Here is a 19,219-nt window from a genome sequence, read left to right as displayed (position 1 = left end):
TTTGTTTCCTTTTCCGCTTTTCTGCAGCATTTTTTCCTGTGAAGAGAAATTTCCTCGTGCCTCGCCACTAACAGCTAAGCTGTTGTCGCATCCTGTCTGGTGACTTTCTCTTATCCTTCGAAAAGTTGCCGAACAGCTACAACTCATTTATTTAAAAAGACCGCACTTTCTAATATTTTGCCTTCGGCGCATTAAAGCACTGATGGAGATGGTTACATAAGCTACTTTAGTGACTAGAATTGAAAGACAGAAGAAACAGTTTCTTTTTCCGTTTAATTTTATGATTTTCATAAATAAATGCACTGTAGTAAATCTGTTCAATAAATACTAATATATAATGTAAATATAAAACCTACGACTTACTCTTCAGTTCAAGTGTTACCGACCTACAGCAACACAATAATGATTGTCGTAACCGATAGCTAACAGAATTAAGCGTAAAACAAGATTTCAAGATTCAATTCAACAAAAGACGTTCTTCAAATATTACAAGTGTATAGTGCTATAAAATCACTACTACTTATAACATGTGATGTTTGCGCCTCTATGCTATTGTTGGCCTTTTTCTAACGACAGCCATGAACAGATAAAGAAGAGACAAATACATAGCGGATATCTTCGAAATTCTAGTTACAAGAGTACAGGATTTAAGGTACTCGAGATCATTTTGGAATATTCCAACTTGTTCTTAACCACTTGAATACCACCGTGCACGGTGTAATTTTAGGGCCAGAAAATAAATAAATAAATAATTAATTAATTAACAATAAGTACAAGTCTACAGAATTGCAAAATAGAGAGATGACGAAAACACAAGCTACAAAAGGGAATTAAAAGTTTGGTAAAATGAAGATCGTGGCATAGAGGTCGGTCCAAGGCCAAAATAGAACGATCTTCCAACAATGAAATTGGCACTTTTTTTGAACCGTTTTCCAGCGTTATGAACTACTCCGCCTGCGATTTTTGTTCAGATCATATTACTGGCAACAACCCGGTTTCCCTGGTGGAAACCAGATGGACGGAATATTACTCAAGATATGAGGGGAAATGACACGGTTCGACAATTCGTCGAATCAAGCTGGGGAAAGTTTCGGCTAAGAAAGTGTCAATATCATTGGCAAAAGAGAAGTTCATACTTCATTCAAATATCATCGTCTCGAGAAAAAAAATGACGTTTAAGATGTGTCAGATGGGTTAGGTGATGTTTCATTACGCAGTGTTAAGTTTTCGTACCAAATTTGTAAATAGTAGACGGAACTGATTATCATGAAGGAGTTAATGCAACGGTGCACGGATCACTAAAAGGACCGGCTCGCTCTTGTTCGTCAACAGCACGGACAGAAAAGAAATACTTGCTTCCCGAAGAGAACTGGGTCAGTGTACACGCCATAGGAAGAGGAAGAGCTTTTACAATACCTATCTTCTTCCACTTGATTGGCTGCTCTTTGTTTTCGGTGACATCCTGACAGGCAAACAGCTCGTAATTATCGATTTTAATAACGGCATCGTCATGCTCCATGTTCCAAGAAAGAACGATACCTCTGTCCATCACAGCGATTGACGCTGACGGCTTAGGAAGTGGTTTACGTGCATCTCTTTTGTCATTTGAAATATTGCTTGCCGTAGCCGTTGATGAACTTGTCCTTTCAGTATCCAGGGAATGTTTTTCACTGCGAGGATCGCTGGAAGAGATTCCCGGGGATTGGATTGGTTTCCTGTAAAGAGACTGCAGGTTAATAAGATGATTTCCACTTTCATTTGTCACTGGCGCTGCATTCACTTGCTGTTGTCCTTGAAGCGGCCGCTGCACCTGATTTGAACGGGATTGCAATTGCGGTGTTTGCCTAATTTGTTGTACTTGCAACTCCTGCTGCTTTGACTTGGGCGGCCAATTTTCCAACGATGGACGATGACCAGATGGAGGAAGGGCGTTTCGTGCGTTCTGGAAGCGCCGTTGCGAAGGGGTGGTCACCATTCCCTTTTCGGGGGACTGCATCGTATATACCATCCTCGATTGTTCAGAAGTGTGTTCCGAAGGAACCGTGACTCTCTCTGTCGAAGAAATATTTTGAAATGATTGGCTTGTAGACTGCTGCTGTAACTTCTGTCGCTGAAGGAGATACTCAGGGGATGGAAGTGAGAATCTGTAACCTGAAGGGAGAAGTTCCTCATTAGTATGCTTTTTGCGAGCAGGAACTAAAATGCTCTGTTGCTTGTCTTGGAGTTTTGGTTCGAGTCGTCTGTAGGTTGAGGCCACCACAGTCGACAACGTAGAAGAAGCCTCTTTAGATAACTGCGAATCTTTCACGTTACTAGCGTTTTCTCCTGCTATTACAAACGTGCTGTGCGTATTGTTTAAAGACGTTTGTGGTTGTCTGCCTGTATGATCATGCTGAGGATGCATTTGACTGTTTGGATTTTGTACATTTGCTCGCTGTTGCAAACGTTCTGGTGGTGGTCGAGAATTGTCTCTTTGATTTGTGGCCAGTGCAGTTCGTGGGCTAAACGTTTCTCGAGGGAACGATTTTCTAAACTGCACTGTTGCAACATCTTGGGAGAATGACGAACGACGTAAGGCACTCTCATGGCGTTGTAAGGTGGCGCTATGTTGTCCTCCAGTACTTGGGATATCTTTCATTTCTGTTGCAGTAGCTTTGCCGAGTGATCCGAGTCGTCCGCTGTAGGGATGATTTACAATCTTATTTATATGATCCTGGACTATAGTGTTTGAATTCAGCAAGTTTGATCTTTGATTACTAACAGATGTTTGTTTAAGGAAGGTAGATTGGGACTCTTGCACTTGTCCTGAAGGTACGACAGGTATTTGACTCTTGCCGGCAGAACTCATTAGCGGTCTTTCAACACGATTCAAAACATTGTCAAGATGCGTTGCATTAAAAGTGATTGAAGACGTAGGAAGATTTGAAGCAGTGCTGGGTTGAGATTGTTTTTGAACGAAAGAGTAGATGGAGCCTTGGGTTTCTTGATCACTCGATGAATGATTACTTTGCTGTGGTGTTGATAGGATTGGAGAACGAATTAATTGCTGCTTTTCCTGCAACAAAATCGAAGAAGATTCCACTGCTTTGGATTGTGGCTTTTGTTGTTGGACCATTGCAGAGATTGACGAAATGGGTGTTTCTAATTGTCTGCGGTATTGCTCCGGTTGACTCTCCTGACCTGGTGGGGTTGACAGATGTCGGACTTGTGATTTTTGTTCTTGGTGTACCACTCTATGGTAATGCTGCTGTTGTTGAAGTTGTTGCTGTCGCTGCAACTGCTGTAAAAGTGAAGCTGTTGTTTCGGTTGAATGTTGTGCAGGTGAAACCGAAGTGCCAGGTAAACGTTGTTGTTGCTGCTCCTGCTGCCGCAGAAGTTCCCTTTGCTGTAGTAGTGTTTGCTGCTTTTGACGTATCATTTCTAGCCTCGAGTCTGTTTGGGAAAGAGATATAGTTTTAAGTGGTAAGTCGGAAGCAGCACTCCTCGGCTCAAGTGGTCGAGGCTGATGAAATGTTTTGGAGACTGGCGTTTCTAGAGATCGTCCATTTCTCGTTTGTAGATACGTTGCCTTACTGACTATTACATCAGAACTGGAGGCTTGGAAAAAGTTTTGTTTTTCATTTGCATCGTGCTGCACTGTTAGTTCTGCAAGCCTGGGTTTCACCGTGTAGACAACAGCTGTAGACGTGAGTGGTTCTGTTGACTTGCGCTGTGAATGAGAATTAGCATTTGAAGCCACTTGAACAGGATATCGTTGAACAGTCGATTTTTGAGTCAATCCTGGATCCGATCCCGAGATAACAATTGTTGCAAGGGAAGTTGGGCGAGGTGTTATTGACGGACCAGAGCTAGGCATTCCACTCGCAGGGGATACCGGGCCAGTAGGTTTTGTGACAGACGTAGTTTGAGCCATTCCTCCAGCAGATGATACCAGACCAGCAGGTTGTGTGACAGAAGTAGTTTGAGCCATCCCTCCAGCAGATGATACCAGACCAACAGGTTTTGGGACAGACGTAATTTGAGCCATTCGTTCAGCATTGGATACCGGGCCAACAGGTTTTGTAACAGAAGTAGTTTGAGCCATTCCTCCTACATTTGATACCAGACCAACAGGTTTTGTGACGGACGCAATTTGAGCCATTCGTGCAGCATTGGATACCGGGCCAGCAGGGTTTGTGACAGAAGTAGTTTGAGCCATTCGTCCAGCCATGGATACCAGACCAACAGGTTTTGTGATAGAAGTAGTTTGAGCCATTCGTTCAGCAGTGAATACCAGGCCATCAGGTTTTGTGAGAGAAATGGCTTGAGCCATTCCTGCAGCAGTAGATACTAGACCAGTGGGTTTTGTAAAAGAAGTAGTTTGAGGCACCGGTGTAACAGGACTTGCAGGAACTTCACGTCCAAGACTCTGTAAAATTAGAAAATGAAACCGTTGTATAGATATAAGCTGGTATACGTTTTTGGTAAAGCACCCAGCGTGGGTTACCGTATGATACATTGGTATAAAGTGCTGTCTACACATAAAGCCTGGCGTTATGTTGATACTTGTAGTAATTACTGAGAAATATCAGAGACATTTACCGAATCAATGTTAACTTGAACACTCTGGGATATCTTTGATTGTTTTCTCTGAAATCAAAAACAAAAATTAATGTAAATAATCTCTTCAGACTACGAATGAGCTTCAGGCTGCGATGTGCGCGTTATCCCGTTGTTAATAACTTTACTCTGGCTGCATGATCATCATCATAATTGAAAACAGTAGATGATAGTGTCTGAAATGCAAACTTTTTTTGAACATAACGTAAGTGCAATAGCCGCACCTTTTCATTTGCGATAAGAAATTGTCGAAAAGCATTAAACAGCTTTCTAGCGTTCCATTGCAGTTCCCTGTTTTCTCTTTCCAACTCCCGTATGCGATTTTGAAGTTTAATTGAATCCTCTGCTACGGCTTCCTCAATAATCTTGGTACGCTGCTCGATTACTTCTTTCAGCACCTAAAACAAGAACGAGATCACAAAACTGTTTTCACCTCTTGAAGCTTTAACAGAATGTTTAGTCATGGGAAAGAAATTGCTTGGAAGATATATGGTAAAGAGATCAATCAGTGAGTCACAGACGCTACTCAACAGTTTTGGTTGGCATCATTCCCAGCAGGAGTAAGTTCCCACATACCGACCAGTCGAATGTATTATACATTCACAGTGCCTTTCCCTATGCCAAGGTGTATAAAGGTGTACCAGTGAATGATTGGAGAAAACTGGTGACGGGCAGTCTTGTAGAGGTGGGGGAGGGGGTTGGTAAGGAGATGCCATATTCGATTGTAATCGTGTTATTTGAGGAAAGCCAGGACTGATCACTATTTTAGTTCCTCCATTCCTTAGGAATGGTACAGATTAAACCTTTACTACTTTTTTTTTTAATAAGCATATTTACCTCTCTAAAGATGTTAACATCAGCGGTTGTCTGAGGCTTCATTTCGTTGTCGTCACCCTCTGATTTATGTGTCCCACTCTCAGTCAATACTGTTTCGTCGTGTTTCACACCATTTTGAATTAGCGTCACACCTAGAAACAGAAGAAAATTTAGCTCGTTTTTGCGAAGACACGATCTCTTATGACCATCTCAACATTTCTTAAACGCCATTCACACTTTGAACCTAGTGCAGTTAACACTTACTTGGTGTTGAATGTTTTGATGGTTCTGTACTTCCTTCTTGCAGCGCTCTTTTCTCTTCTTCTTTGACACTGTGAGAGCCATTTGTTATCTCCTTTTTGTTTTCTGCTGGATTTGATCCGCCAGCTTCGGACATCTCAGCAGTTTGACTTTGCGTTTTTCCAGCCGCCATCTCTTTTCCACACATTTTCGTGATCCGTCGCAATCTCTCGATGATGTCATGCTTGACGTTCAGTTTGTTTACCAGCACCCTAGGTCCCTTTCTTTTGCGTTCTCCCAGAGTCATCTGTGGCGAAGGCGCTTGGAGGGATTCGCCACATTTGGTTTCTAAAAGCACATTTATATACAAAGATTTGTCAACGGAATTCACCATGAGACTGGTTACCCTACCGACTATCTCCTTACAGCTAACTGGAACCCGGTTCTTTGTCTGCTTACTGGCAAAAACTATAAAACAAAGTAGTTCAACACATAAAGCCTTCTGTACGCATTGGGTGCCCATAAAAGTAGATTATGTTTCCAGCGGGGAACATAAGTATCACAAGGCAAACTTAAATCGGCCAAGCTATAAAGTTCTTCAAAATCCGAAACTCTTCCGAAACTAGGAAACATCTGTTTTCGAATGCTTTTGCCATAATCTTTCTTAGCTCAGCCACACCCTAATGGTCCCCTACTGCCAGATTCAATAGAATACCGCAACTCAATCGTTCCGTCGCTATGAACCGCGAGCTGATAGACGCGGTGAAATTCACCAAAACGACTCGGCTGCAAATACACATAATTGTCTTCAAAAGCTACATTTAATGGGTGTTTTCTATCACTTAATCTCCCTATCAACAAGGAACGGAACACAGAGTGAGGGTGACTTAATCGGAGGAGTCTCAAGAGTTCTACAATACTACCTACCAGACACTTCTTGGACCTCATCAAGCTTCCTGTGGAAAACCGCATTAGAAAGACATATTAGTTTAGGACTACAATTTCAAGAAATAATTGAACTGAAGTTTAATTGTTAAAATAATGAATGGATCAATCAATCGGACGGTCGATCAGTCGGTCAAGGACAACTTCCTAACTGGGCTTTCCAGGGAAAACGTAAATGAAGAGGTAACGTGGCAGGGGAAATGCCAATCTCAATACTATTCAGTAATGTTAGGGGTGTAAACGAGGTGTTGAACTTGGATTACCAAGGTCAACACCTGCTTGGGAATGGGGTGGAGCTATACTTGAACCCAGCCCTTTGACCTCTCGGTCGCGTTGCCTTTAAAGCTTTAGTCGAAGCATACGATGGTTTTCGACCAGGTAAATATAGTGAACAGGTATAAATAATTTAAGAAATTTAAGGCAAGTATATATAGCAAAATAAGCACAGTGAAAACATCCAAAGAAGCATAAAGTTTTAATTGAAACATAATAAATTGCAACTATGTGTTCTTAGAGATGGACTTAGAGCAAAGATAACTTCACGAAGTCAATAATACGATATGAATTAGATCATAATCCCACAATTTACCTTCGTTTCTCTGGCCTTTCTGAACCATCCATCTTCCTTTCTTGGCTTCTGAGAACAGATTAAGGCAACTGTTAAAAACGTAAATGACAAGGTCGTCTCATATCAAATGACGTCATGTGATCTTCTGCCTCGTGAAACTTTCGGGAAGTCGAATTTAGTCAGTCGAACTGAAGAACATTTGCCAAAAGAATAATTTCAATTAGCGTCAAAAATCCATCGTGTTGTTAGAATAGAGTAAGACAGGACTCCATCAGAGACAATTCTATTCAATTTTTAATGAGTTAATTGTTCTGGCACCTGCCACAAACAAAAACCGGTTTGGTGGGAAACTCTGTTTTTTTCTCACTCGAAGTTTTCTTTGTGTCAGTGTGCAATTGCTCACTGCTCTTCTGATAAGCCGTTGTTGTTTTTGATTCCCTTGCCGGCGTCATTGACAATAAACAAAAAAATATCACCATGTGAATCGGGAATATCTGAAGGTCTTTAAATATTTAGTTTGGACTGGATATATCGATATTAGGAATATAAGCCTTCCATAGTAATGAACGAATCAACCAATAATGTGTTAAATTAAAACAGATAAGCTGAAATATTACTGGGATCACAATTTGCTCGACACCTTTACCAATATGACAGCTGTTCCTCAACAACAGATAGTTGTACTGAGGTAAGGAAACATATGAGTTTAAAATGAAAGCGTTTCAAGTGCTGCAATAAATCAAAATGCCACTATCGATGACTTGTGTCTTTCCTCTACTTAACAACGGGTCAGAAGCGATGTTTTTATGAAAGGTGTTACCATTTTATATCACGAAATCTCCAGCTAACTCCCACTGGCTCTGCATTTTATATTAACCGTTTCCTCTGCTTATGAAGTAAAAAAAAAAACTAGAGTTTCCTTGAGCAATCACAAACAGAATTTCGTTGATAAAAGAAAAAAGAAAATGACTGGTGAAATTAATGTTTTCACCATGTTTGCAGTAGCAGTCGTTTCATATCTTTGTCCTGAACATATGCAATGACATGGTTCAATTAACTGATAATTGTTGGCATAAGAAAGCGTTGAATAGCGGCAAAATGCTGCACCAAGAGCTCCAATGCTAATGTATGCAAAACGCGAGTAGATGCGACTTGTTGTCAGTTGAGATATTTTTAATAATCTCCGACTTCCTGCTGTAATACTATCAGGACGATGTTAGGAATAACAAGGTTTTTCCAACACCGTCAAGACGCAAAGACCATTGGTCTTGAACAACAGTAACGATAATAAACTTTCTCAAATCTTTAACATTTATCGTCATATCCTTTCAAACATCTCACTTGTCCACAAAACGGGTCCAAGCAGCTTGTGTCCGAAAGTTGATCGCATTTCAAGCTAGTAGTTGCAGTTATACGGCTAACTCTTCCACCTGTCCCCTGTACGTGCCGCTGTAACGCGGTAGAGTGTTGTACCACTGAACCAGTGTGCGCTAGGTCATACGTTCTTTCATGATTGTGGTTCTATTTCTGCTGGGAGAACTCACGTGACAGCTTGTATCACTGACCAACATCCCTCTCAAAAATAAGCAAACTAAAGGGCAAAGATGTTCAACATTTGACCCATTCGAAAAATAACGAGTTCAAGACTTGAACCATAATCTTCGGCAAGCTCGTCTAACGCTATATAATATCGCACAACGAGCTGTGATTAATATATGCCCTCCGATATCGTTAAAACGCTTAACACGAGAAGAAGGCCAGATATTTCTCAAATATAAGAATTGAATCCAAACACTTGAAGTGAGACAGAAAGTCTGGCTACTGATGAAATATTCATCTTTATCGTTGTGGGGCGGATAACATATTGAAAACAATAACATATACCTGTTGTGGATGATTCAACGCACTCAAATCGTTTACTCTCACACAGCCGACAGCCACAAGTGTTGCATGCTGAGAACGGGACTGAATGCTATCTCAGTTGTTTCTTGTTGATGTCACTCATAAGTCAATGCAATAACATGCTCTAACACGTCATGCGTTGTAATGCCATTGTCAAAAGCACTTTCCAGAGTTATGTAAATCAAGAAGTGGCGAAAGTTTCGACAAAAACATTGTGACACACAAAGCCTTCACGAGATGTACCTAATAGCTTAAGCTGATATATCTACTATAGTTGTTGTTTTTGTTAATCTTCCTTGATTGAGGCACACGTGAACTTTGGATATCAGTTTGCTCCTCCTCCTCTTGCAGTCATACGTTTGGTCACGTACCGGAAGAACCAGCTTTTGAAACTTGTTAAACTGGTTATACATTCCAGAAAAGCGTGTGCAGTGTCCATAGCGACATGAACAGAAGTTATTGCTTTGAAAGCTCTGCTCTCTGATAAGCAAAATGTTATTATAGGTTAACGTAATGCTTACCAGCAACAAAATCACCATGTAGTATTTCCACTACCTACAGTCTATATTATTAGCGGAAACGTGGATAATTCGTGATTTTTGTTTGTAAGCGATTTGGCATAGATTGGATCGTGTCTTCGACAGGAAACCTTGTAAAAAGGCATCTTGGACTCTCCGGCCATTAGACAAAAGGGATGAAGCCTTACCTTGCGTAATATAATACCACGAAAAATAATATATTAAAACTTTTAGAACAAGGATAACAACTGTAGTAATTGAAATTCTATCTCCGGGGCTCGGTGCAATAAAACAAAATAAAGCACTCTGTCGCTAGGATACGTATACAATCTTTTGTTTTAATCCTGCAGTTGGTAAAGTCGAATCAAAATGGCCTATCTTTCTTTTTTCGTATCCCTTGTGGAGGTGATATATGTTTATGGCTGACTGTTAACCGAACTTTACTAGTAACACGAAACCCTGCGTCAGCTGGAATAGTAAAAGACATGTACTACATAAACTTTTTCATTTTCACATCAAGGTATAGACTCCATACAAGGTCCATTATCACATTGCATTGTTTGTTGTTGTTTATGTTGTTGTTGTTGTTGTTGTTGCTGCTGCATGCTGTGGCGCTTGCACAGTCCCCCCGGTATAGTTTCGGTGTCAAAAACTTTTTCCATCTAACGTTTGTACGCCGTGGAACGTAACTCGAACGCAACAATTTTTTCTCACGTCTTTTTAGGATTTTTTCCGAACAGTAAAAAAAACGTCTATCAAAAGTAATTCAGACCTCGAACAGCGTCTTTCTCTGAATAGAATTCAGTGAGCAAAACGTGAGCAAACATGCTTTAAGGGCAAACCGCATGCTCTTTAGAAATACAGTCGAACCTTTCCACAGTGGTCACGTTGGGGACAGAGAAAAGTGGCCGTGGTAGAGAGGCAGCCGTTATGGGGAGGTAATTTTATTTAATGGTGTAAATATGACCTCTGTTGTTTTTTTCGGGGGCTGAAACATTTATATTTTTAAACAATGCTTATATATGTAACACAATCAAAATAAAAAATTAAAACAGAAACCAAACCGAAGCAAAGACCAACGACGCGCGGTTGGACGTTGTAGATAGATAGGTGGCTGCAAATGAAGGTTGGACTGTAGTCGATTTATAGATGTTCGTTGCGTTGAATTTCCATTTCGTTCTCAGTTGCACTTTTGCGCAGCGAAACACAAATGCTTGAAAATGAAATGCTTGGCACTCAGCATGTCGCACCGTTTGTGTTATTACATCAAAACTATTTCCTATGTGGTTGCGTGTTTTCGTGACATTGTTCCGTTTGGACAGTCGTGCAGGAAGCTCCATGCAGGTGGCCTGTGTCATGGTCTCTCATTCCTCGAGGGACGGCGTGGGGCACACAGGGTGGTTTGTTAATCCCGATTGTTTATTAATGACATTCTGGTTGTGCCATGGAAAAAGAATGTAATTTGACAGACAATACGAGGCAAGCAATAAGATGCAACCTAAACTTATTGCCCGGTAGATAACGTCAATATACAATACGGCGGGGCACCCGCGATGACATGACATATGTCAATGCGTTTCATTACGCGTGGACACCAAAAACAGCTGCTGATGGTGTTGGTCGGTGTTTGTTGACCGTCGACTTATTTAATACAAAGGCGATAATGGCCGTAAGATCACAACTTAGGTTCTCTTCTTTACCAGCATAATTATCAATGAAAAGCCTAACGCAGAACCACAACAAATTTGGTCGTTGAATCGATCGATCAGAACTTAAATCAATGGCAGGCGTGACATAGTTTCAGTAAATAGAATATACAGAGACGTCGATTAAACAAAGCTCTCGACTAATCCATGAATTTCGGCTTGGTCGCCTCAGAGGACATATTCCATATTCCATAGGTTAGAGTGAAATGACAAATATTCATAAAATGTACTTGCCGAAACGAGCGTTATATTTATATAAACCTCGAAAAAGCGAGGAATTAAAATCACCGGTTAGTCAGACCTGCGAAGGTAGACGTATAAAAAATGACACAAGTCGTCGCTGGCTCAGTAATAAAAACCAAAGATTTTCTTGCGGTTTCGCTTTGTTTTCATCTTTTTTTAACCAAAGTTTTATAGTGATCAACGTCTTCCAAATGATTTTCTCTCATTCTCGGAGTAACATGATTAGATAGCAAACAGACTAAGAACAACACACACTCTCCTACCTCTGGCGTGAAGCTTAATAATTACTGCACAGTCGCTGTAACAGGTTGCTTTCTTCAAGGCAGCTCGGGGCACGCTGAAGAGCGTTACAATTTTAAAGATTTTACGATGAGAACACCTCGTGTTGTGACTGAGAGGTCATTTGAATTGCAAAATCACCCTGCCATTGTGTCAGTGTTATTTACCTTTCATTCCCTGCCACCAATTTCAAGTATTCTGTGTCTGTTAAAAGACGTGAAAGCGGTTCCAGGTGTTCAGCCAAAGTCTGTGAGTATCCTGCTAAATTATCCCGCAAATTAAGCTTTTCTCCTGGCGAAGAAAAATGAAGAGAGAGCACATAGTTCTTTTCAAAGACCACGCGCTCTTTGGAGACAATACCATCAGCAACATTCCTTTCACGCCTACGTAATCAAGTCAAACAAGATTCTTTCTTAATTAAACCGGCTTGACTTGTTTCAGAAACAATACGTGATCTCATAGTCAATTAAAAATATCAGCTTGCAAGGTGGTGTTTCGCGGCACTTTCATATGCCAAAAAGTTAAAACCGTAATTTGACATCGTTAATCGGATGAAAAAAAAAAAAAAAAAAAAAAAAAACACAACTTGTTATTTTAATATGAAACATTTCCGATTCTGTAGCTTTACGCATTAATCGAAAGTTTCGGGATCTTCCTAAGCATAACTACAGCCTGAAAATAAAGAAACTCGCCTTGAATTTATAATATATAATTTCGAAAACTCTGTGACTGACAATAGGGGCTTATACAAACAATGAGCTGCTACCAACTGATTCGACGCTGACAAACATCTGCTAGCGCTGGACCTTTTCTTTTCAGGAACATCCATTCGAATATGCCATGGCGATTCCTCGCACGATATCGTGAAAATTGATTTGTTTTTCTTTTATTGACTGATCAATCATACGTTGGACTCGACTGAGTAAGGACGTTTAAAAATCTATGTAACATAGTTTGTACCTGTGCCAATAACACACAAAAAATAATAACAGAAGTTGAAAAGCTCAGTTATTGTCTGCCGGACCTCGTGGAATATTAATGAAACACTTTGTGTTTCGCTTCTTTCCTAGACCCTACAAGCGCTCAGAAGACGAAGACACAGGCAAAATGCAATAACAAATATCTTTACCACACTAAGCGTAAAACATACGCTCTCAGCGTGAACGGTGAATATACATTACATATGGTATAAGCATGGAGGGAGATATGTTGTGGCTTTTTTACAGTAGATCCAGATCACTATCTCTGCAGGTCAACGTTTAGTTTGCAAAGAACCTCAAAAGACGTAAAACAGAGTAGTAGCTAGCGTACATGTTAGTCATAAATGATTCGTCCTGCTCAAGTGATTTTTTTGGATTTGAGTTTCATCTGAGGTCATTACCAAACGCATTTACTAGACGATCGGTCAACCAGCCGATGACTTTACTTCTTGCTGCTACACTGTGCTAACGAGACCCAACAAGGTCGAAACAGCTGTCCACGGTTGCAATCCTTGGCTTTCAGTTTGGATTCTAGCATGTTGTTGTCGCGTTAAGTCATCTGGGTAGTAATCAGCCTTTCTTCATGACCCTTCATTGTTATGTGTCTAATTTTGATTGGTCAGATCTTTTACAGATTCTACGTATACCGGCAGCATTTTCGTTTGCGGTCCCTTGCATCATTGCATTTATTTTTTTAAGCATTTCTGTCTGAGTCGGATTCTAGTAGAGGTTTCTTCAGTGTATCCTGCACGGTCACGCATCGGGAAGATGGCTTGCAAGTTCAGTACTTCGTGAAATGTTATTACAGTTTTACTCCCCTAACTTGAACTCACCGGGTTACATGTATTTAACCGCTTATATATTTTGAACTCCAAAGGTGGAATTTAAATAATAAAAAATGTCACTTCAAAGCTGCTACGAGACTGCTTGAAGTATACACTTAAATTTAAACTTTTCGTTACACTTAAACTAACACTTCAGTCGGTTACTGATGAACTTTGTCCTTGGAGTGCTTCTTTCTGGCCTTTGGTCAATAAATATTACATTCCATAATGCTTATCATTTATCGCTAATTACTGTTTTAGTCCATAGTCTTCAGTACAGGGGACCCCTCTACTGGAATAGACTTCGACACTTATATATCTCTCTATAAGGCCCAGTTCAGACGCCAAACTTTTCATGAGCCGAACCTAATACGTTGAATTAAGTACATGAAATGTTCGGCGTCTGAATCAGTTAAAAACGGCTATTTGAATTTGGAACGGCCCAGCCGTTCTTCCCGCCTAGCTCAGCCGGGAATTTCGGCTTTGGAACGGCTTTGATTCAGACGTCGAACTTTTCATGTGCCGAACCTAATGCATACACCTTGCCTGAAAACCGCTGATGTTTCCATGTGTTTTGGTTCAAACTAAATTAAGTTCGGTGAATTAAGTTCGACGTCTGAATCAACAGGTGTACTTTTGATAATTTGGGTCGGTCCAAATTCGAATTAAGTTCGGCTCATGAAAAGTTCGGCGTCTGAACTGGGCCTAAAACCTCGGTTGTTGATGAAAAATGCTGATTTCAGAAATAGTCAGAGGTTGAAAGTCAGCTAGTGAAATCACTTAAAGTATACAATTAAACCTCTATTGCTTTCGCCAGGGATCTGGATTTTGTCCGTAATAGCGGGCGTCCGTAACAACGGGGTGTCTGCAAGGCGAGAGTTGACTGTATACATTAAAGTGACGGTGTCGAACGCACTCGTAATCTTTGATTACTGTAGCTACTATTTTCCTAATTATGGCATACCGGAAATAGGTCGAATTGGTGGGTTCAACTGTAGTTCCAGTCAACGGTGATAACCTGTAGTTCACGTGATTTTGGAGCGTTATTGAATTTCTTACCGACGACCAACAATCGATTCATCTCTGCCGTTGTGGACATATTTGACCGGCGGACATGGAATGCTAAGAAGATAACTGACCTAAAGTTTGTACATTACTATGCGAGAAAGCCACGTAGCTCTATATGGAGTGGAAAATTGGAGTGAGACTGCGTATCTTTTGGAATTACCCCTGGCCCGGTTCAAGAGATATCTCCTGCTGTTTTTAACTACGCTGGTGTGTTTGTCAGGATTCAAATAAAGAATCTTCTGTATGTTTTCGAGAAAACAAGGGTGTCATGTTACGTTGTAAGGAAGACAAAAATATCAAGTTACAAGCGTTGGCGTGAAAAGTGAGTCATATGAGCTACTTTTTAAAATTTCTTATTGAATTTAGAATGAACTAAATTCAACACAAGACACCATCGTAAAATTCGGCAACGGCAACTAAAAGTTGTCTTTGGACTGTGAATGAATATACACATATGAAACATGACTGAAAAATACACCCTGCTAAGATTGCGTCTTATCAAGTTTTCTGCCCGTTCATATTCTGCAAGGGTAAAATCCCTAGCTGACTACCAAGGTCAATTGGCAGCCAGCTAGGGAGTTTTAGTGTACATATTTCAGTCTTCTCAGTTTTGTATTTTTTAGTAGTTTGTGTCCTCTTATTAGTATTGGTTTCTCCCAGGCTGCATGGTTTGACACTTTAATAAATAGACCACAAACGTTGCTGAGACACTATGATATTTATTATTATTATTATTATTATTATTTTCATCATCATCATCATCATCATCATTATTATTATTATTATTATTATTATGAACTGTGCACGGCAGGGGTGAGGACCTGTGTCGTGGCTAGTTTGTGTCAGAGCTTCTCGCCTCGATTTTCTCGATTTTGATGAAGAAGACCAACATAGATTTATGGAAGTGGTGGTAGGGCACAAGTTAGTTTCCAGCGGGTTGAATTTCAGAAGAAGAATTTTCAAGTATCTTCTTTACGTAGGGATAATCCTGATGTTAAATAAACGGGGCTTGCGTCTTTTTTTAAAGTACCGATTTATAATTCTTTGTTTTTAGAAAGTGAGCGAAACGTTTTCCTGATAAAGAACTTGAATAAGGTTTAGCTTCGGCGTGAATGAAACTTCAGATGAGCAGTTCCCATGGTGCTCTAAAGGACGGGTCATTAATTTTTGAGGGGGGAGGTAGGGGGAGTGGGCAGTTTTCTGGGGCATGATTTTTTTTCTCACCTTTAATTTTAAGTTGTGCATGATTTGTTTTGGTGGGCAAAAGCTTGTGCAAACGCTTTTTTAACATCAAAAGAACAGGACCTGAAAGTATTTGCTCGATTTCTTCCCATCGCTCCCCTTGCACCATTTTACTTTCAACAGTTTTTGCCGTGCAGGAATTGTTTCTGGAAATTGCCCAAATACCCCCTCCAAAAAAACAATGGTCCGTCCCTAAAGAGTACGTGATTCGAATCACAACTCAGATCCATTTGAAATCGGCGTAGCAACTCAGTCATGCCAGCAACTTTATGCAAATTTGTTCTAGACATTTATGCAATCGACAGTTGATATCAGTTACACTAATGCTCGAAGCTGACACCTCTCCTAAACCCATCATTGATGATTTTAAGCATAGAACAAAAGCTATCATAAATACTAGAGGATATTACGCAATAAGAGCACGTTCTAATGTTGCGAAGACTTGTAAATGGAAATTCATCATTTAACACAGACCTCAGAGAAAGCTCTGTTGCCTAGTTTCGTAAAGAGGAAAAATATTGCAGCTGGTAATAAGTTTGATCACGGTCACTGTAGATCTCCTAACAAAGATTTCGTTAAAGGCCTGCAACTGCATGTAAAATGTAAGTCAGCGAAATCAATATGTTGGTTTGCTGTTTGCTTTTTAATTTGAAAGAGGTGTTTAGCTAATAGTTTCCGCCGGGTCAGGATTCCTGAAAGGCTTAATTAAATATTCACCACTTCTGATATCTTGTGTCATTCTAGAAGTAGGATTCTATGCTGACTACACTGTGGTAGTTTGAAAATGAAATGAAATCATTCATACAACTGTAGCTTTTAACACATCGACTTTTTAAGGTTACTAGCCGATAAGTCATCAAGAAAACAATTTAAATTTATTTTGCAAATAAAACTAAATTGTGATGTAAATAAGGAAAAAAGTACCCTAAATTGTTGCACTCGTTATGTGAAGATTCTTTACTTATCATCTCAAGTTGGTTATTTTTAAAACGAGATAACACGACTTAAATTAAGGAAGAGTTAGGGTCTATTTTAATCATTGTCACCATAGAAACCGAACTGGCCCCTAAAACGTCTATCTCGTTAAACCTGTCTTCGTCTTTTTTATCCACGTTCGCTCATCGCCCACTCATTTTGCCGGTGCTCAAGTAAACACCGCGTTCGACAAACTGAGCCACTAACGTGTAAAAGAGGTAAGTATGTGATCTTACTTTTTCCATTTTCTTGTAAAGGGAAAGAGAGCTTTAAGGAATCAAGTAGAATTTCCTGTCAAGTTGGCTGAATATTTCAGAGTTTCACAATTTACTAATCAAGTTAAATTAAATTAAATTTACGGTGAGTTGCTCGACACAAACGACAGTGACTCGGCAGTCGAGACCTCAGACATTCAAATATCATCTGTGAGCAATTTGCTTTAGCTAAATGGTATAACTATGAGAATCACACAAGCCAAAGGCGTCTAAAGTGGCTACGGGCATACTTGTTTGGTTTCCATTTGCTTTGCACTGTCTTAGTGAAAGCTGCTTGAAGAACCTAAGTGCTAAACTGTTCAAAAATATATCAGCTAAGCCAATGAGCTGAGGTGAAAGTAGCTAACTAAGATATATATAGGCTAACCGATGTGATGTGAAGCGGCTTTCATGCAGAGAGGGTCTTTGGAAAAGATTAGTCTAGCGCAGCAACTGTCAGTAATTCCAGTTGAGTTGGACTTTGAACCTTTTTTACGTAGTTTTCCCTTACTGAGCTTTGATCAGTTTTATTTCCCAGTCATGTTTAATTTAAATGCAGTATAGGTCGTATTATTAATGACGTCGTGTAGTGTTTTGCTTGGCCAGGGTCTCAAAACAATTTACAATATGCACAAGGGGTTTTAAAAAAGATTATCTTTAAAGGGTGTTTCTCCTCTAACGCCTGTAGAGTTACGGAAAAATGGATTCAAATTTAAGACGATTAAATATGGAGAAAGAAATAACAAAGTATTTTTAAAACACCTCGCTAGCAAGTTATAGTTTTTCATTGGAATTGCGCGAATCTACAGGAGAGTGCGTTTCAGGTCCAGGGTTTATTTTAGTCCATCTGAAGCAATATGTTTCCTCTTGGTTGAGGGTTGAAAGTCTTGGAAAAAAAAAAAAACAGTTGAATCTAAACATGAGGCGCCGGTCCGTCTAAAAAGTGATTAGGCAATAAAAAATAATGAAAGATAATTGAAAACGTTTCATATAACAAAGGAATTTCGATGCGGTCTTTCAGGTTCCAGCGCACTTCTGATCTCTTTGCGATGTAGCTCGTATACTTGTCGTTAGGGGATGGCTTTGAGATTGCTTAAGAATTTTTCATAACAAGAGCACTCTCTTTCATTCGTTGACGGCATATTAGGTGGCGGAATGGCTCTGTTTGCCGACGAGTTGAAATAATGGAACAACATGACTTCTTGAGGGAATATTGTTTATTTGCGCCCGTGCAGTGTCATTTACATACCGAGGGCCAAGCGCAATGGCCGCAAATGACACTACAACGGCGCAAATAAACAATATTCACGAAAAAAGTTAAACCTAAAACAAATATCGCGTAAAATCGCCTCAATATCTTTTCGGAAATTCTCAAAAAATCTCCTAAATATCATTAAAAATTTGCCAAATACCTCGAAAACCATCTAAATATCTCTTATTTTTTGTCATAAAAATGTACCGATTTTGAATCACTTAGGCCGAAATTTTTACTACAAACCGCTGAATGAAATTTCAAAAACGGCAGATGCTGGTAACATCGAAGCGCCTGAATCTTCTGCCACTGCAAGAAGTTTTAAAAATTTCGGCCTAAGTCATTCAAAATCGGTGCATTTTTCAAAACAAAAGACAAAACAAGGATATTTAATGTCTTCTAAAACTACACTCATTTTGCAGACCAGAGTGCAGTAACAGAACTCCATTCTTAGACCAAAATGGTCAAAATATTACTGACCCTATTTTAGGGCAAAGCGACTCAAAACCACACCCTTTGGGGACGTTCGTTACCTACCTCCAGGTGATGTGGGGGAGTTGTACGGAGTTACTTTCCCAACTATCATAAAGCAATGACTTGTTGTAATTACTGTTTCTCGATCGTTTGGCTGTTATTAGCACCGGATTCTCAGTGTTTTGGCATTTGTCAAGTTTCTTATAAACTGCTTTGCTTGTAGCCAGGAGCATATTCTCATGAAGCTGAAGAATGTCGTAGTAGGTAAAATAGGCCAATTCCGATCTATATATTAAAATTCTGACTTGGCTCCGAGGCTTAGCGGAATGAAACA

At 39.9% G+C, this 19,219-nt stretch overlaps 1 protein-coding gene across 2 annotated transcripts; it reads right to left on the bottom strand.

Moving 5' to 3' along the window:
• Positions 1–253: 253 nt before the first annotated feature.
• Positions 254–12,171, bottom strand: LOC145489428 (uncharacterized). 2 transcript variants are annotated; one of them, XM_081468398.1, is made up of 8 exons: positions 11,801–12,171; positions 7,190–7,237; positions 6,583–6,611; positions 5,680–6,003; positions 5,437–5,567; positions 4,824–4,997; positions 4,582–4,629; positions 254–4,408 (listed from the first exon to the last, which is right to left on the bottom strand). In XM_081468398.1, exons 2-8 carry the CDS (start codon positions 7,219–7,221, stop codon positions 1,265–1,267), a joined length of 3,882 nt encoding a protein of 1,293 aa, XP_081324524.1. In that variant the 5' UTR covers positions 7,222–7,237; positions 11,801–12,171; the 3' UTR covers positions 254–1,264. The 2 variants fall into 2 exon arrangements, with proteins under 2 accessions (XP_081324524.1, XP_081324525.1); XM_081468399.1 differs by having other exon boundaries at positions 11,984–12,171.
• Positions 12,172–19,219: the final 7,048 nt, after the last annotated feature.

This window comes from Orbicella franksi, chromosome 6 (assembly GCF_964199315.1).
Source record: "Orbicella franksi chromosome 6, jaOrbFran1.1, whole genome shotgun sequence".
Taxonomy (NCBI): Eukaryota; Metazoa; Cnidaria; class Anthozoa; order Scleractinia; family Merulinidae; genus Orbicella; species Orbicella franksi.
The sequence above is the reverse complement of the archived record's forward strand: the minus strand, read 5'-3'. Positions and strand labels throughout refer to the sequence as shown.